A 20,602-nucleotide genomic window follows, 5' to 3' on the forward strand; every position below is an offset into this window, starting at 1 on the left:
TATTAAAATAATTAAATATAAATATGAAAAATATCGAAAATAAATAAAAATTATATAATATGAAATAATAATAAATGAATTTTCTTACCAGCCGATATGTCGTTCCTATTCGCTTTCCTGTCGGTCCCTTTTGTTGCTTCAGGCACTCACATAATACAAACCGATCACGAAAAGACACAATCAATGGAGACATTCATATTCTGGTAGAAATACGGTTTTTTAGAAGTTACTAGATAATTATATTAACTCTGTCTAGTCATTGAAGAGTAAAAATATTTAGGAGCTCAATAAAGATGCTTTGTCTGCAATTACTGCGTAAAAGATGCGCAAAATCTGGACCTATTTAATAAAAAAAAAGTAGAACAATAAATAAATTACATAGTATTGTAACTATTTTTAAACTAATATTTATTATTAAATTTAGTATTTCAGTATTTAATTAATTTTTACTAATTCTTACTATTAGTATTTTAATATTTAACTAATTTTTTAAATTAATATTTAAAAAAATAATATTTAATATTTTAACTTATTTTTAATTAATAATAATCTACTAATACTATAGACAATAAATGGATATCCAAATTGTATTTTTACCAAAAAAACTTCAGGAAGTTAATCATGTATCTTTGTCCAGGAAAAAAAAACGAAAATTTTTATATGTGAATATAAATGTACATACATATAATACATAAAAATTTCCACTCTAGAGAACTAGAGACTAGACTTTTTACATTTCCACTCTAGAGAAAAAGTTACATGATTTGATGATTTGCTACTCAGTCACCGAATAAATCTTATCAAGTTCTTGTCCATTTCCTATGCAATATTGTTACAAGTAATGAGAATATAGTAGAACTAGACAATAACTGGATAAATATGTAGGAAAATTACATGTATTTCTATCAGAATAGTTTCATTCCCGATTAATACATTCATGGTGCATTTCAATCATTGAACAAGCGACGCGTCGCACTATGAGGAGATGGCGATACACAAAATCACAATACGTTCGCTCGTTACTTAACTCGACTCAGTATGCGTTCGCACGTCTGATGTGTTGCGAAAAAGCGGAATTACGACATTCATCCGCACTTAATTCGACCACTCTCGATATTCAATCGTGTACGCGATGCATCTTCAACGAGCGACGACAAAACCGCGATTCGCTCATCCGTTAACTCGATTCGACTTCCGACTCCGTGCGGAATGCCATGTAAAAAAATCTGAGAGACGCGCAGATAACTTCATACCTATGCCGAGACGTCATATTTGTGCTGGCGCGAGTCGCGACATATCGCATATCGACTAATTACTGTTATACGCTTCAATTAATCGATATATCCGATATTTGCATTGCATAATCGCGTACGTGAAACTTAAAGACAAACAACGTGAAAAACGAACGAAGAAATTGAAATAAAACGCTTGTTTATCGCAATATTTCCGCTTATTACACGAGACGCTTATTACACGAGAGAGTGAGTTCGATTGCTTACACTTTCACCCCGGTACAACTTCAGAGCTATTATGCAAGAAGTTATCGATTCACACAGTATAAAATATTTACACAGTATAAAATATTTATGTGAATCATTTTTTTGAAATATTTCAATAAAATATTTTAAAACATTTTGTAAACATTTACAAATTTTGCATTAAAACTTTAAAACAATTTTGAAATATTGCATTAAAATATTTTACAAAAATATTGTATAAATATATATTGTAAAAGAAAGATTATTTCAAAGTCTCTGATATGAGACATTCTAGACATGTTTATATTTCAGAAATATTTCAAATCTTGTAATGAAATATTTTGGAAATTTTCTGAATATTTCATGCTGTGTGGAAGCAGAAGCGCATTGAATAAGCATTTCGAGCGTAAAACATTTTTGACATATATTTCGTCGAATAATGATAATAATATGACACTGAATATTATATTAGTTATATTGTTACATTGTTTAAAGGATTTTGTGCAAAATAGTATTTTGGAATAGCGCAAGTAACCAAACTCGCATCCAATTTCTAAAAAATTCAATTTCTAAAAAAAACAGCGAACTTCACATGCGTATCAAACTACATCATCGTCATTATTAGCAAAATTAATTAATAAGCTATTATTATGAGTTTCAATTAATCTGTATAGTATGGCATACTTTCAACGTTTTATTATACATGCAATACACTTAAATAAATTATTTAATTCATAGAGAAAAAGAGAGAGAGAGAGAGGCAATGTCAAATTATGACGAATTATCAAAAAATTGATACCGTAACATATTGTATAATGTTAATAAATCGCGATGCCTAAATTGCGGAAATATATCGGAAAAAAATATTATAATTATTATGCATAATTATTATGCATTGTAATACTTTGATACCATTATATACATACCAAACGAGATATATTTTCTGAGTAACAAAATGTTGAACAAACGTCAGAATATATAAAACAAAGTCTTATTCTATAATAGTGGGAATAAACAGTAGGAAGTAAAAAATTCTTCTACGCCTTATCGCGCTTTTTTCGCGCCTTATCTCATAATTAGTTTTGATTGGCTGGCAGTAAAGTAATAAGGCGTACGGGAATAACCCGCTTCGCTTACTTCCAGTCTTAACGCCATATTTTACTCCCTCTTACAACAGTCTTACTACTGCATTGTAGAATGAATTTTAGAGAACGGAAAACTACGTGCGCAACAATTGAAGCAAAGGAAAAGAAAAAGAGATTTTCTAAAGATTTTCCAAGCGGATCGTTGTACGTCCTTCGCAGAAATTTGGAAACTCGAAAGGAACGCAGTGCGTGGTACGGTTCAACACGCGTCATCCATCTTAGAGATTCTGTGTGTTCTTCGGGGAGACGCTATTCACACTATAAATGCAAACGCTATCAATGCTGTTCGTGGAGTCAATAGCGCGATAGTGTAATGCGGATTTTACAATAGAAGTCGCAGTGATTGTAGGGTAAGTCGTAGAAAATTGATTAATCATAGTTAATTATTTTTGTCATATTCGATTGATTAATCTTCTATGACTTAAGACTCTACGATCGTTACGATTTCTATTGTAGATTCCGCATTAGTAAGCTCCATGAACGACTCAAACATAGCGTTAGTAATGTTTAACTAAAGAGATTCATTTAGTATATATCTTAATTTTTTTGGCACTACACACGTTTGATCATTCGTGTTTTGGATTAATTTTTATCACTTTTATAAATTATCACTTTTATAAGTTTATTAAACAATTTTTATATATTTATATTTTGGCATCTTTAGAAAGTATTTGTACAATTATATATTCATAACAAATTGCAGATAAATTATTATAATTAAATATAGTTAACAAAATAAGAAAAATGCATTGTTTCATATAAAAATATAAAATTCTGAAACAAAAATATTTAAAGAAAAAATATAGTTTAATATCTGAAAATTGATATTCCAAATTACAAAAAAAAATAGTTCAAATGTCGGCTATCCAAAAGTTTAGTTATTGAGTAACCTGAAAATGATATTTTTTTAATATGCATGAATGATTATAAATTGAAGATATATTGCATTTATATTTTAAAACAATGCATTTTATTATTGCTATATATGTTAAAAAATTGATAATTTATTAGGAAAATATTCTTTATAACATTACAGAGAATAATATATAATATTACTGACAACATTTAGAACAAAGATATCAAAAAATTGTGTTTATTAAGGGCTAATGTTGTTTTAGAGTTAAATTTTTTTTTTTAATAATTCGCGAAATACAATATTCCCGCAATACAATCGAAAAGTAGATCGATTAGTAGAAAATAAAGAAAAAAATAAAAAATGTTTAATTACAAAAAATGTACACTCTGTACATATGTTGGATTTGTGACCCAGAGGTGAACTTGGAAGTTATGCCAATTAAAGGATACGCACGAATTGAGATCGGCAACGCACAAAACTTGTTCTCTAAATGCCAAACTTTTTTTAAGAATAGAAAAGAGACCGATATTTGACTAGATATTCTTAATATTTCAAAGAAAAGGAATGCACAAGACCCATGAATAACGCAAAGATGTATATTAAGGATTAGTATTCGAGGTTAAATAAATGTAGGGGATTCTAGTCTCAATCACCAAGCAAATTTTTCTCTCTAATAATTTAAATTTTTAGAATATACATAACGTGAATTTTAATTTTCTCTCGTCGTGACAGAACGCAATCTTAATTACAATCTCTATAATGATTTGCTAGCCCGAAGTGAATGATGTAAACTAGATCAAAAAATTAATAGTTAGACTGAGTAAATTAATTAGATAAAAGAAGGAATCCTTGAGTCTGTTATCGATTCGAAAAGAAGCGTATCTATGATTAATTAGGACCTTAGGCATCTGTAATGGAATACCCTGCTGCGCTGTATCGCAATAGTAACTTCTTCCGCACACGGGAATCAATCGCTAATAACAAGATGTCTCCGACCTTCTACACATTTGTGATAAAATCAAATATGCAAGTTGAAACTTTGAAAAGTTAAATAAAAATGATACTTACACAAGCAAGAATTATTTCTTGCTCTCTAGTCTAATGGCAAGTCATCAATTGCTGAAATTGAAATTGAGATTGCGTTCACTACGATAAAATTAAAAATTCATGTTTCGTATGTTTATTCTATGAAATTCTAAAGAGAGAAAAGTTTGGTGCCACTCGAGAACAGAATCCTCTCGAACGTTAATCTAACTTCGACAAATATTAAACCACAACATAACCAATAGAGGCATTCGCGAAAAAATGCGGGTTCGCACAAATATGGCTGCGCAGCTTTTGTTTCGGATTAACTAATCTCTTGTTGATATGAGTAAACAAATCCTTGATTGATAATAAAACAATGTAATTGAAGCAAAAAGTTAGTTATTGTAACATTTTACTTACTTCTGACAACATAATAAAACGTTTAATTGGGGAAAGAGAAAGAGTGCAATCTAGTGCAAGAATAAAAAACAGATCTATTGTGTATCATGATATTTGTGATCGACATCTATCAACACAGTTTGTTGGATTGGAGTATTTGGAGTGCTAAAGAAATCAGATGAAGCTCATTAAATTCTCGGAAAGGACGATGATAGGTCATAATCACGCACTATAGATTGCCGCACTACAATTACAATTGCTGGTCGATTCTATTTTCACTAATCACGTTGTAGCTAACTTGCACTTTTGCATCATGATTGGCTAAAATAGAACCGACAATCACTAATCGACAACTTGTAATGTGATTACGGCTATATGAACGGTAATGCAGCAATGATATAGATAAGAGAATTTATGTTTATTTTTTTGTGTATCGATTTAGGCTGATTTGCAGCAATCGTCGCCGCGCCGCCGGATTACGCATAAAGTTGAAACGCATAATTAAGCATCTTTTTTCTCAAACGAGTAATATATTCGTAAATATCAACGGAACTTTTAATGATTCAATGAAAATCTGGATCTTCGGCGAGATTACGCGACAATTAAAACAAATTGTTACACGTATTTTGACGAGAATTTATCTCAAACAAGTGCACGAATTAAAGCTATGACACATACAAAACCTTAAGATGTAAGCCTTGAATAGTAAGCGAATCCAACATGTTGATTTCCTTATATTGCTTAATGATTATTCTACAATATGTTTTTTGTTTCCTATTTCTTTTTGCTATTTTTTACATCTTGTCTGTTTACTTCTTATCCGGTTTTTGTTTTATGTCGTCCGAGATAAAAGTTAACGAATTTCGGAAGAAACAGGAAAACACAGCAAGAAATATAATTATCGATAAAATGGTTGCAAAAGAGAAAAAAGCAAGAGGCAAAAAGTCAGAAAGAGGAAACAAAGAGCACATTATAGAATTGCCTTAAGTCTTAAGTCAAAAACACAATGAAGAACAGGCAATAGGAATAGGAAACAAATTTCAACCGATCAGAAACGATATACTAAAATGGACGATTTCTAATAGATTGAAATCTTTTATTCCTTGTTTCTATCGCCAGTGCTTTAATTGTGTTTCCTGTATTATATCTTAAGTATTTTTATGTGCTAGGATCTCTTCTTACGATGTTCGATATTATCGACGAATAAAATAGTTTGCATAAAAAGTAAAAAAAGAATCGTTTTCATTTAGGAAATATGTATGGAGAAATAAGGAAATATAAGTACAAATGGAGAATCGATTTAAATAACAATGAAAAATTTACTGCAGTGACAAGCTTTATTATTTTACAATTATCGGGATTTTTTTTAGCCGTGCGAATAATTTAAAATACATGATACTTATATTGTTGAGAGAAAACCTTTAGCCGATCTAGTCAAATTTTTATCTGTATTTCACAACGATACATGTATCCAGAAGAGATCTGTGAAATAAATATACAAAATTAATCTTTGTGACACGCACATTATTTTTTAATATTAGAATTATCGAGAATTAATATTTGAATATAATTATACTATATATTTTTTTTTTAAATAAAAGAGGAAATGCATTAATCAATGTAATCATTTACATATTACAAATAACGAAATATTTTAGAAAATGTGCCATTATGAATTTGGAAAAGATTACAAACAAAATATTTTGACTGCTTTATTAATTCTAATACGAATAATTATTATTTATGACTTATAAATCATCTAAAGTCGATTTAACTCTTTAAATTCTTATTATTTTTACCCTTATATTTCTATATAAATTTATATTTCTATATGTTATTAAATTTAAATTGTAAAAATTTTAATTAAAACTAAAAATAGTATAATAGAATATTTCCTTGCTATTTATTTTATATAAAATAAATCGCATTATGTATTGGCTCTTTACATGATTAATATTAAGTACGATTAATTATTATTAACGAAATGAAAATATTATCTATAGAATTAAATTAAATATTATTAATAAAGCCGTGAAAAAGGTTCGTGATTCTTAACTTGAAAAATGTCTACCAGAGTTTAATCTTCTCCTTGTTGTCCTTTTGATCCTCTTCCATTTCTTCCTTTTCCTCGTCCTCTTCCTCTTCCTCTTCCTCTTCTTTGCCTTCTTTCCTTTTCATCTTCTTGGTTACCATCAAATGTTGCATGTTGCATTAATAAAGGACTATCTTGACTCATCGCAGCATGTTCAGCCATATCAACCCTTGCTTTCCTTACTCCTGTTCCCATCTTTAAATAAAAATTATCTCATCACAAAAATTATCTAACGAGAGTACGAAAAAATTATTCATATTTATATGCAAATCAAAAAACCTGTCAAATTTTTCTGACATAAATCCGAAAAATTAGAAAACATTTAGTTGTACTCACTTCATTCATTTGGTCTTCTTGGGAATCGGCGAACTGAAAAGGTAGTTGAATGTTTTGTTATAAATATGATCATATTAGGCGATATTAATAACGGCGATATTAATAAGAAATATTAGTAACGCTATAATATATTATATAACTCGAAATAATCGGTTATTCTGCGAAATAAATCGGCTTCGAAAAATGTACTTCCAAAAATTATTTGCAAAAGCATCATTAAAAAAATATATTATTTATATTTGCCTTCTGCTTTCAATAATAATTTATTCCTGTCTTTTCTTCATGTTTTTCTCATTATATTAGAAAAGATATATATCATAAAAATTTTTTAAATATTTTTTAAGTATTATTGATATATGATCCATTTTGTATGGAAAAGAAGGATGTTTCTAAAAAAAGTCGATTTTTGCCTAAAAGGCAATAAATATGTAAATAAAAAGAATAATGTTTTTTGTAGATTTTGATCTCTTAAATACGATAAAATTATCAAAAAGTCTGTTTAGGAAACATTTTCAAAAATTAAACACAAATATGATATTTATTCAATATTTATAATTTTGTTTAATTTTCGAGGTGTTCCTCAAGTGTCACGAAATTTTTAGTAACGTTATAATCTAGGGTCAAAAATTGGCTCCTTTTTAATATTCTCTGAATAACAAAGGATATTAAATCCCAATTTCTGGTTAAAAAGCCTAAAAAGAAATAAATAAAGGAAATAGGTTTTTTATAAACTTTAACACCTTCTAGATATGTTAAAATTATTGTAAAATTAATGATATTTATAGGAAACATTTTGAAAATTAAGCAAGAATGTTGAAATTTAGATAAATAAACCATGTCCGAATTCAATTTTCGAAGCGTTTCTCAAACACTACTTTTTAATAATATAACCTCATATTCATCAGAAGATCAAAATCTACAAAAAACACTATTCCTTACTTATACTTTTTAAACAGAAATCGAATTCTTTTTAACATCCTCTTTTCATATCGATTTTTTTTAAATTAAGACTTTAATCTTTATTTTGAAACACGAGTTCATATGTTTAATTTCTAATATCCATATTAATACATTAATAATATTAATAATACATGTAATTTATATTGCTTCATTTTAAGACTACATATGAGCTATTATTAACTTCTTACCATCGCCACGCAAAGCAACGTAATAAGAAACAGCTTGATCATCGTGATTCGCTTTGAAACTCAAACTCATACACTAGTTGGATCAGCGCAAACGTTCTTCGCTTTTATATAGATCCCATAATCCGTGACATGATTATGTGTCTATTCACGGAAAAAAGCAGCAGGTCCACGTGTGTATTCTTGCTACTTATAATAATAATGATACTTCCGATTGTTACTACTTTTGTTTACGCAATTAGCGACAGGATTTAACACGAAACTTAAACAACAATGCAATTATAATGTTTCTCTTCTGCGATAATTTGAATATTTTTCACAATAAAACTAAATCATAGATCTTGTCACTTTGCTTCCTCATTATTTATTATTTTTACCGACTAGTATTTTATTATTTTTACCACCTATGTGACGGTTTTATTTACATATATATGTATATAAATACAGTTTGATAATATCCTTCGAAAATGTTCGTGTGTTATATATTGCGTGTTTAATTATTTTGATTTCAAAAAATCTTTAGAAAATCATATCTAAAGGTGACTTTAAAGTTGAATATTTTTCTATTTTTTTCAATGAATCCCAGACGTGTTATGACATTTTTATTATATTATCCTGGCTTTGATGATATCTTACTTTTAATGAAGTGAATATTATTTCGTGACACAAGATCCAAGGTTTTGCAATTTTAGTGTGACTATAATGATAAGTGTGACATAAGCAGTATAAATGACAATAGTTAAAATTAAAAATGAGAACATAAAAGCTAAACAAGATCTTTGTGCAAGTATCTATTAAACAAATCTTCATATAAATACATAAAAGTTTTGATTTTCTCATTTGGTGATTCTCAGTGTATTTTTTGCAACATTCAAAAAATAGTTACATTTGACTTTCAACTACATGAGTATCTGGATGAAAATTTTAGTTGGTCTCTATTTTTGTATGGTTAATATCGCAGAGTTAAGGTGAGTGGGTAAAAAACTTGGAACCTTCCTCTGTCGATCACAGTTGTTTAATTATCACTAATGCTGATATCGTTGTAATGTAATAAAAGTTTGGCTTGGGTGACTTGAACCCGTCAAATGTAATGTCAACAGATTTTTGCCAAAAGTAAAAATTCGTTTTTCATAAATGACCGTTTATCAATAACTATATTCAAGTATATGTGCTCCTACAATTAAAACATATATTTAAAACATTTATTTTCAGCATTTTTGCGTGAGAGGCATTTTATCGAAATAATCGATTTATTTTTTCAGAACTATAAAATTGTAAATAACTTCGAAAGAAATGATGATATATTTAATATAATTAATATATGTATAATTAATATAATTAATATAATTAATATATTCAAAATATTTTTTTATTTTCAATCATGAAATATTAATACCGTTTTTCTGAACATGTATAAAAATATCTCCAATTTACTTATACAAATAATTATACTTTTTGGAATATGTTAATATAACACATTTTTTTCTTATAGTTTTCTTATATTATATTACATTTTTCTCTTTTCAAAACAATTCTTATTTTTACTTATCTGTATCTCTTTTTATCGTAAAGATATTTTTAAAAGGAATTGATTTTTGCACTTTTTCACAAATTATTCTTTAACGTTTTTGACATAACTTTTCAATTATTATCAATACCTCTTTTGATATTTTGATTCTATACATTCTTACATTTCATTAAAAAAAAAAAGTCTTCCATTGAGATTTGTGATAATCTAGACGCTAGAGTTAGTAAGAAACGTCGTGGATAATTAAGATACAGACCTGTTAATTAAGAATCTAAAATGAAATATACAGTTGTGGATTATAAAATATTAAATAAATTCAGAATATAATATAGAACATAATTACGAATTATCTCAAGTATCAAACTCTAATTTTCTAGATATTATATTAATAATTAACAATGGAAGAATCATATTTATCTTGTACAAAATTAACGAATTTAAGCATCTCAAGATTGAAAATTAAGGCCTGAGTACAAGTCAAATATAATTCTTTCATAATCAACTATTAATGTAATATCTAGAAAATTAGAGTTTAAGGAAAATTCAGAGACTAATAGCAAACCTCGGTTTGAATCTCGGTAATGCTAAGAACGCCCTGATATTCTTCTTTCTTTGTGAAAAAGTGCAAAAATCAATTCCTTTTAAAAATATCTTTACGATAAAAAGAGATACAGATAAGTAAAAATAAGAATTGTTTTGAAAAGAGAATAATGTAAACTATAAGAAAAAAATACGTTATATTAACATATTCCAAAAAGTATAATTATTTGTATAAGTAAATTGGAGATATTTTTATACATGTTCAGAAAAACGGTATTAATATTTCATGATTGAAAATAAATGTTGCTAACAGTAATTATGATTCTATATGTATTTAACGATTTTAATGTTATCATTTTTAAATGCTCGCACGGAGTGCAAGAGATCCAAGTTCGACTCCCGGCCGAGGTAATATTTTTCGCAATAAATAAAATTTTTTCATATTAAGATCTCTAATAGATGTCTATATTGAACATCAAAAATTTAATTATGATGTTATTTCGATAGTTTAGCTGCGTTTCAAGTCCGGAAAAATTTCAGCGCTTAATTCAAATGACTACAATATGATATATATGTATGTATACATACGATATAATATTTCAATCATCAATTCACTTTAAATTAATTAAGCATTAAAAAGACCCAGTTTAGAGACCGTTATAGTCAGGTTTTCCTATTTCTTATTTGATGAGTTTTTTAAAATATTGTGAAAAACATATTAGATGACTAAATAAGAAGGTTGAAATATTTTATGTAGGGATATCGAGACTTGTTAGCAGAAGAGACAAGTTGCATTGCGTTTTATTTATCTATTTATGATACAATGGAAAAGTTATCGCAAAATATAGTAAATATATAGATTAGAGGAGTCCCCCTCTCCAATAACCTTGCCCTCGACATATGTTGGCAAGATCATAATCCTGAGTGACCTTGAGAAAGTTTTAACTATTAGACGTCACTCATTAAAAAATTACAATACAGTAACAAAAAACAAAAAAAAAGTTACAATACAGTAACAAAAGTTAAAAAAAAAGTTTAAGAAATAAAAAATTTAAGAAATAACGTTACATTTCTGCTATATAAAAAGAAAATTTTGATTCCTATCCCATCTCTCTGCTTGGGGGCGCACGACTTTCACTTAAAGCAATCATGTTGCAAATGATCACGTTGCGATTGGCCACGTGATACAAACGTGGATATATAATAATGGGTATATAATAACCTAATCAGGTACCATCCCTTCTCCCCTGCTTGAGGGCGCATTCTTTCATATTTTCTTAAATAATTTTTATTTCTTAAATAATTGTTCTTAGAGTAGAAATTTGTTTTCTGCTTCACTCTGCATATATTCTATAATGAGCACATACTTTCTATAAATACTGTAGGAAACGACAAGGAAAGATCTCATTTCTCATTCACATTAACTCATCATAGAATATATGCAGAGTAAAGCAGAAAAAAATTTTCTATCCTTAGAACAAAAATTATATAAGAAAATATGAAAGTCGTATGCCACCAAGCAGGGAGGGGGGAGGTGGGGTAAGAATCGCTTCTCATGGAAAGTAAAATATACTTTAAAGCAGAAAATTTCTGTTTTATGTGGTAAAAAAGAGATATCATATATATTATTTCTTAAACTTCTTTTGGTTTATAACTTTTTAATAAATAACGTTCGACGGTTAAACTTTCTCAAAGTCACTCAGAGTATACACAACATATATCAAAGTCATTGAGAGGCGTTCCCCTAAACTACATATTAACAAAATATTTTTTTATAAGCTAAGCACTTTTTCCTAAATTTCATTTAAATCAAACAATTGCAACAAGTTACAAATAAAAAAAAAAGAGAAAATCAAGAGAAGGCAAATATAGAAGTGTGGATAACATTACCGAATTTCAGTCTGACTGATCTTCTTTATATTTTCTTTATATTTTTTTGTATTCTTAGATATATACTGAATTATATGCAAACGTTTATTTTAATTTGATCTGATAATAACATGTTGAAAATCTAAGTAAGCTGAAGCAGCACAATTTTATCGAAATTTGATCTTTGATGCAACTTTCACTATTTTTTCATTTTAGATTAAAATTAACGTTTGCAAATGATTCAGTACACCATACAAGCAAACAAAAAAACGTGCATCAGAAAGATTCAATTACTTTGATTAAAACTGATCTATTTCATTCATTGTTCAAGATATTAAATAAAAAATAAAACAATGAACTTTAAGCAATGAAACTTTCTTATGTATTTTTTTTATATTTTTTGATGTGCTGCAATTATTTGCAAATATTAATATCCAGCTAAATTGATAGAAAAATATTGAAATTTGCAATTAAAGGTTAAATTTTGATGAAATTATATTTCTTTTAATAATTTAAATGTGGTTTTCAACATGTTCCCATCAAATTAGTTTGAAATAAACATTTGCAAACCATTCAGCACATTAAAAAATATAAGAAAATATATATAACGAAGATCCATCATCCATTTAGATCAAAATCCAATAATTTTACTCATCCTTCTTTTTGAACATTTTATAATTTCGTATTACAATCCTTTTTGCTTAAGAAAGCAAATCTAAGTGATGTATTATTAGTTACAAGAAAAATATCTGTTAATATACGATACATTATTTTGAATCACAATGGTCATTTATTACAATAAAATTATAAAAATAGAAATAACTTATATCGTAATGTGTATCAAATTAACATATCAAGGAAATTGACTATAATGCAACATAATCGTATTTCATTTATTGCAAAGAAACTATAGATCCTTTCATACCAGCGTATAGAAATTACTGGTATGAAAATATATATAGAAAAAGGTTTTCATTATCATATTAGTATATTTTATTAATTGTTCAAAAAATCTAATACCGAAATTGTGAAAACTGTGCTAATAAGCCTCCTATTTTGCAGTATATGAATAATAAAAATTTGTTTAACTTAAATAATTTGCACAAAAATCATGTGTTTGTCTTAATTTTAATTATTGACTTTGTTAAAAAGTCTCATTTTTATTATTTCCTATCATATTAAATTTCTCTTAGCAAATAACCGCATTATTAGCAGAATTAATTAATGAATTATTATATTATGAATTTCGATTAATCTATAGAATTTTCAAGACATGCTTTCGTTCTGTTGTATACGCAATACACTTAAATTATACTAATTTATGAGAAAGAGAGAGAGTTGATGAAATTATCAAAAAATTGATATATAATATATAATAATATATAATGAATATATCGCGATGCCTAAATCACGGAAATGTATCGTAAAAAAAATATTATAATTATAATATACTGTAATATCTTAATACTATCACACATATCAAACGAGATACATTTTATGGATAACAAAATGTCGAATAAACAACAGGATATCAAACGAAATGTCTAAAAATGAAAATCTATATGTGTAATTGAAACAAAAGGAAAGAAAGAAAGACTCGCTAAAGATTTTCCAAGCGGGGCGAATTTTCATTGCACGGCATCCTTCGCAGAAGTCGAAAATCGAAAAGACTTGTGCGAAGTTGGTATCGACTTTTGTAATTTTCTCGATTGCACGATGTTGTGCTACGTTTGTGCGAAATTGTGTCGCAAACCGTAGATCAATAACATGAAGCGTTTTCCAAAAAAAAATTTGCTAGTCTAATATTTAGGAATGAAAAACTTAAAACTCTTATAATTTGCGAACGATATGAAATAATCGAATTCTACGAAGTAAAAATATTTTCTAAAAATGTCAAAATACATGTAAGAATCACTTAATAATTTTTATATACTAGTAAAAGTGATGAAAATTAACCTAGTAAAAGTAATGAAAATTAATAATGATATAAAAGATCCATTGTGGCAAGAGTACTCAATCGCATCTAACGCTTTCAGAACTTCTGCTTTCGTTTTTCATATTATGTTTGTTAATTCAATCACATAATTCCATCGTTGTTAAGTTCTGAATAGTTTAAAATCCACCAGTTTCGTTCTTCATTTGTGTTACTTTCTGTATTCTCAGGACTGATACTCCCTCCTATTTACGTAACCTTCTGTATTTTAATTCAGAGCTTCACTCCTCTAACCCCTCTGACACTCGCTATCAAAATAACTTATCCATTCTCTATTATCTCTGCTAAAATCCGTACAACCTTTTCCTATACTTCAGTTAAATTTTATAATATGCTTCCTCCTTATAAATTCCCCTTCTCTGGCTTCTTTTCGCACGGCTGCTGCTGGTTACTGCATTTCTCACATCTTTGTGAGTCGATCGATGTCGCTGATCGTTTTTATCTGTCGCAAATTGACGTCCGCGCGAATGCGTGATATTATATTTTAACTTGGTGAATGCAAATGTTAGTATGATGTCAATGATATACTTGTCTCATGCATTATGCGATATATGGTGCTCAAGATTTTTCGATCTATTTTATTCGCTTGTTATTCGCTATATTGTTATCCAGCTATTGGCTGGATTTGTAACAGCAGTCTTACTGGTGCCCTGCCATTTGCTGAATATATTTGTATTGCAATAAAAGATAATAATAATAATAATAGTAATAATAATAATAATAATAAGAATGCAAGAAATCATCATGTATATTGAGGGTTAATATTAACAGGCGATCAAACAATTACAAGAAGAGTAATGATTCGTTCGTTTGAATTATTAGAAAAGAAAAAATAATGAAACCAGGATTTTTAGCACTATTTTTCTTTCTTGCAACTAATCTCACACTAAGATCATTAGATCGATTCTACATTGGTCGTATCGCATAGGCGTCGCAGATCGCAAGTGATCTTGTTGTGTCACCTAATCTCCGTTGCGTCAATTATAAAGTCGCATGACGCCACTTGCGAAGTTGCGACGCTACGATAAGACTAATGTAGAATTGATCTTATATCCATGATTGCTATACTTTTCTCATATCTATTCCGATCGTCTATCAATACTTAATTTAATATATAATCCTGCAGTAGAGATTTCGGCGAAAACAAAACGACAGTTGAAATACCAGCAGTGATAGTATGATATGTCGAGTCGAGTGAACACCATGATGATCTTAGTACTACCGCACATCTCCAATTGCGTCGCATTCTGTGTAAAATTCAATAGATCTGTTTTTGTGATTAAACTACACTTTTAGAAGTGAGATAGGTACACTGAGAATCCTATTTAATTGAATCAACTAATCTCTTGTTTAGATAACTTGTTTGGATAAACAAATCCTTGATTGATACAATAAAATAATTTGATTGAAGCAAAAGTGTGGTTATTGTAACATTTTATTTATTTCTGATTACACGATAAAATGTTTGATATTTGGCGAAAGCGAGAAAGAGAGTTCTAGTGCAATCTAGTGCAAGAATAAAAGATGGATCTATTATGTATGTCATGATATTTATGACCGCCATCTATCGACATAGCTTGTTGGATTGAAATATTTCGAGTTTTCAAAAAAATCGGATCAAACTAATTGAATGCTCGATGGAATGAACGACAATACGGAATGGTAATGCAGCATCGATAGGTAAGAGAATTTATATCTACTTTTTTATGTATTGATTTACATTAGTTTACATGCAACAATCATCGCGTGAGATTACGCATAAAGTCGAAGTGTATAATTAAACATCTTCTTTTCTCCAATGAGTAATATGTTCGTAAATGTTAATAGGAGTTTTAATGGAAATCTGTATCTTCGACAAAATTACGTGACTATTAAGGCCAATTGTCGCACGTTATTTTGACGAAAAATTATCTAAACTATATATAAAGTGCACGAATTAAGAATGCGGCGCATAGAAAAACTAAAGACGTAAGACTTAAGCAATAAATGAATCGACCAATCATAGTACAGATCATAAGACCAAACGTGAACACCAGCGAATCTATATTGATTTCCTTACATATTGATTTCCTTAAGGCTGGTTTCACTTACGTCAGTTACTTAATCAGCCATTAACTGACCAATCGCATTTGCTGTTTAGGAGAATGGACCAATTACGATAGTTAATCCCAATTAATCGATATTAATGAAACCGACCCTTACTGCTTAAGTATCAGTCATTATATGCCTTCACTTTTTTCGCGAGAATATATTATATGTTCGATAATGCATATTATCGACTGTAAAATGAACAAGATAGGATTTGTATTTGCCCTATAAATAGTTTATATAAAAAATAAAAAAAAATCGTTTTTATTTAGGAAATAAATATAAGGAAATAAGGAAATATAAATACAAACGGAGAAATGATTTAAACAATAATGAAAAATATACTGCAGTGACAAACTTTATTATTCTAAAATTTTCGGTGCTTTTTTAGTCGTGCGAAAAATTTAAAACAAGATCTATAGTGCTGAGAAAATGTTAATCTTCGGCTGAACCTTTATCTGTATTTTACAGACATGTACCAGCAAGAGACCTGCAAAATAAATATATAAAATTAATTCTTATGTCACATTTTTTAATATTAGAATTATCGAGAATTAGGTAACATCTGTATATAATTATATGCTTTTTTAAAAAATAAAGGAAAGTGCATTGACCAATTTAATGATTTACATATTCCAACAAAAGTAACAAAAAATTTTAGAAAATGTATCATTATGAATTTGATAAAGATTACAAATTATTATGTCTGCTTTGTTAGTTCTAGTCTAAATAATAATTCTATTTATGATTTATAAATCTAAAGTCGATTTAACTCTTTAAATTCTTATTATTTTTATCTTTATATTTCTATATAAATTTATCCTTATTCTATAATATATTATATATTCTATAATATAATGTTATTAAATTTAAATTAGAGGTGAGCGAATCAAGAATTTGCAAAGTCGAATCGAATCGAATCTCGAATCTATAACAACATGTTCAAAATTAATCGAATCGAAACTGAAATCTTTATGCCGAATCGAATCCTTTTGATTTAAAAATGAATTAAATCAAATCAAATTTTTACATGCTGACATCAGAAATAATTAGAAGCTAAAAAAATTTGTTTTGAATGTACAAATGTAAAAAATTAATAATATGTTATAAATGTATTAAAAACAATATTTTGATAATATCTATATATTGAAAATGAGTCGACAACAATGAGAGAGAGAAAGACCGTGAAAGATGATCAATCTCCCCATCATTCTCCCTCTCATTATATCATTGAATGGAGAGAGATAGAAATGGCTGTCTTCCACGATTCTTTTCTCTTTCTTTTATCAACCATTTTAATATATGGATCGCGCAGTCCATTCTGTATGTACTTGGTGTATCGAAACACGGCCATAGATTGCGCAGTCATATCAGAAAGGTGAAAATATCTAAAATAGTCCAAGTGATGATAACTGAATAAGTGCATGCGCATGCATGAAAATTGATACAAGATTGATGACAGGAGATACAGGGAAAAGAGAGCAAGAGCAGTGATTCAAAATCAAACCACTGATGATTCGAAATTTCGAACTTATCGGTTTCTGAATCTTCCAGAGCCGAAAACGAATCAAATCGAATCCACTGTGATTCAATTCGATTCGATTCGAATTCGAACTAATTCGCACACCTCTAATTTAAATCGTAAAAATTTTAATTAAAATTAAAAATAGTGGATATTTTTTTGTTATTTATTTTATATGGAATAAATCGCGTTATGTATTGGTATTTTACATGATTAATATTAAATACGATTAATTATTATCAACGAAATGAAAATATTATCTACAGAATTGAATTAAATATTATTAATGAATCCGTCAAAGGATAGTGATTCTTAATTTGAAAAATGTTTACCAGAATCTATTTTTCCACTAGTCTTTGATTATTCGGTCCAGGTCTGTTTTCTTTTCCTCCCCGTCACTGTCCCCGACTCCCAACCTCACCCCATCCCTGATCTTGTCCTCCTCTCTGCAGTCCCCCTTCCTGTGTTAATTCCGGTGGTCTTTGTCCATTTCCCGGTCCTCCTTTCGGAGGCCCTCCCTGTCCTCCCGGTGGTCCTTGTCCATTTCCTCCTTGTAATCCTCCTCTATTTCGTGCTACATTAGCTTGCATTAATAAAGGACTATCTTGACCCATCATAGCATGTTCAGCCCTTGCTTTCCTTAATTCTGTTCCCATCTTTAAATAAAAATTATCTTATAGCAAAAATTATCTAACGAGAGTACGAAAAAATTATTTATATTCATATGCAAAATGTAAATTGAAAAACTTGTCAAATTTTTCTGACATAATTCCGAGAAATTACAAAACATTCAGTTGTACTCACTTCATTCATTTGGTCTTCTTGAGAATCGGCGAACTGAAAGTTGAATGTTTGTTATATGATCATATCAGGCGATATTAATAACGAAATATTAGTAATGCTATAATTATGTAATTCTAAATAATTATTATTCCGCGAAATAAATCGAATGTTTTGAAAAATGTGTTTTCCAAAAATTATTTGCAAAAACATCATTACAAAAATATATTATTTATATTTGTCTTCTATTTTTGATAACATAATATAACACACATTTCTTTCCATAAAAAAATCAAACAGATTCTTTTAAATTATATAATAATTTATTATATAAATAAATAATTAACGTTTTTGCATGTGATGAGTCCGAATACAAAACATTCACATGCAAGAACGTCAATTATTTGTTTTAAAAAATTATTATGTAATTTAAAACAATTGTAAACAGTCAATATGAAGCAAATACGATAAATAGCTGCATAAAAACGACTTGATCTGATAAAATGCTGAGAACAAATATTTTTTTTTACATCTACTTTCAGAATCTCTTTGATTTTTTCATGGGAGAAAAAAAATCGATTTTTGTCGTACTATATACAATAATAATTTATCTCTATGTATTTTTCTTCTCTTCATTTTTTTCATTATATTAGAAAAGATAAATGATAAAAACTTTTTAAGTATTTATTGATACATGATCTATTTTATATGTAATTAGAAAGAAGGAAGTTTTTAAAAAGGGTTCGATTCCGATTTCCTAAAAGGATATAAATAAAAAGAATAAGGTTTTTTTATAGATTTTGACCTCCTGAATACAATGAAATTATATAGTTTGTAGCGTTTAGGAAATTCACACAAAACACTTCGAACTTTAAACACAAATATAGTATTTATTCAAATTTCAATAGTCTTGTTTAATTTTCGAGGTATTCAAGTGTCACGAAATTTTTAATAACTTTATTATTATAATATAGCGTCAAAAATTGTTCTTTTTTTAATATTCTCTAAACAATAGGGATATTAAATCCTCCAATTTCTGCCTAAAAAGATGTAAATAAAGGAACTAGTTATTTTATAAATTTTAACACTTCCTAGATATGCTACAATTATTAAAAAGTTAATGATATATTAGAAAATATCTTAAAACTTAAATAAGAATATTGAAATTTAGATAAATATATCATGTCCGTATTCAATTTTCGAAGCGTTCCTTAAACTACGAACTTTTTAATAATATAATCCTATCGTATTTAGAAGATCAAAATCTACAATCTTTTTTCATATCGATCTTAATTGAGACTTTAATCTTTATTTTAAAACGCGAGTTCGTATATTTAATTTCTAATATCCATATTAGTACATTAATAATATTATATGTGTAATTTACATTACTTCATTTTAAGACTATATATGAGTTATTATTAACTTCTTACCATCGCCACGCAAAGCAATGTAATAAGGAACAGCTTAATCATCGTGATTCACTCAAACATACACTAGTTGAATCAGCGCAACGTTCTTCGCTTTTATATAGATCCCATAATCCGTGACGTGTTTATGTGTCCATTCACGGAAAAAAACAGCAGGTCCACGTGATTTCTTGCTACTTGTAATAATAATGATACTTCCGATTATTACTATGACTTTTGTTTACGCAATTAGCGACAGGATTTGACGCGAAACTTATTAAGTTGAACAATAATGCAATTATAATGTTTCGCTTCTGCGATAATTTGCATATTTTTCATGATAAAACTAAATCATAGATCTTGTCGCTTGCTTCTTCATTGTTTATTTTTACCGAC

General features: G+C 28.2%; 2 protein-coding genes across 3 annotated transcripts; both read right to left on the minus strand.

The window, feature by feature from the left end:
• Positions 1 to 6,222: 6,222 nt before the first annotated feature.
• LOC108685066 lies at positions 6,223 to 8,550 on the minus strand. 2 transcript variants are annotated; one of them, XM_018189690.1, is made up of 4 exons: positions 8,481 to 8,550; positions 7,333 to 7,365; positions 6,976 to 7,191; positions 6,223 to 6,386 (listed from the first exon to the last, which is right to left on the minus strand). In XM_018189690.1, exons 1-3 carry the CDS (start codon positions 8,520 to 8,522, stop codon positions 6,982 to 6,984), a joined length of 285 nt encoding a protein of 94 aa, XP_018045179.1. In that variant the 5' UTR covers positions 8,523 to 8,550; the 3' UTR covers positions 6,223 to 6,386; positions 6,976 to 6,981. The 2 variants fall into 2 exon arrangements, with proteins under 2 accessions (XP_018045179.1, XP_018045180.1); XM_018189691.1 differs by having other exon boundaries at positions 6,234 to 6,386; positions 6,961 to 7,191.
• An 8,287-nt stretch (positions 8,551 to 16,837) lies between these two features.
• On the minus strand, positions 16,838 to 20,313 carry LOC108685064 (protein no-on-transient A-like). The gene is made up of 4 exons (XM_018189688.1): positions 20,231 to 20,313; positions 18,822 to 18,854; positions 18,350 to 18,673; positions 16,838 to 16,985 (listed from the first exon to the last, which is right to left on the minus strand). The coding sequence occupies exons 1-3, from the start codon at positions 20,270 to 20,272 to the stop codon at positions 18,413 to 18,415; spliced, it is 336 nt and encodes a 111-aa protein (XP_018045177.1). The 5' UTR covers positions 20,273 to 20,313; the 3' UTR covers positions 16,838 to 16,985; positions 18,350 to 18,412.
• Positions 20,314 to 20,602: the final 289 nt, after the last annotated feature.

This window comes from Atta colombica, unplaced genomic scaffold, assembly GCF_001594045.1.
Source record: "Atta colombica isolate Treedump-2 unplaced genomic scaffold, Acol1.0 scaffold145, whole genome shotgun sequence".
NCBI classification, from domain to species: domain Eukaryota; kingdom Metazoa; phylum Arthropoda; class Insecta; order Hymenoptera; family Formicidae; genus Atta; species Atta colombica.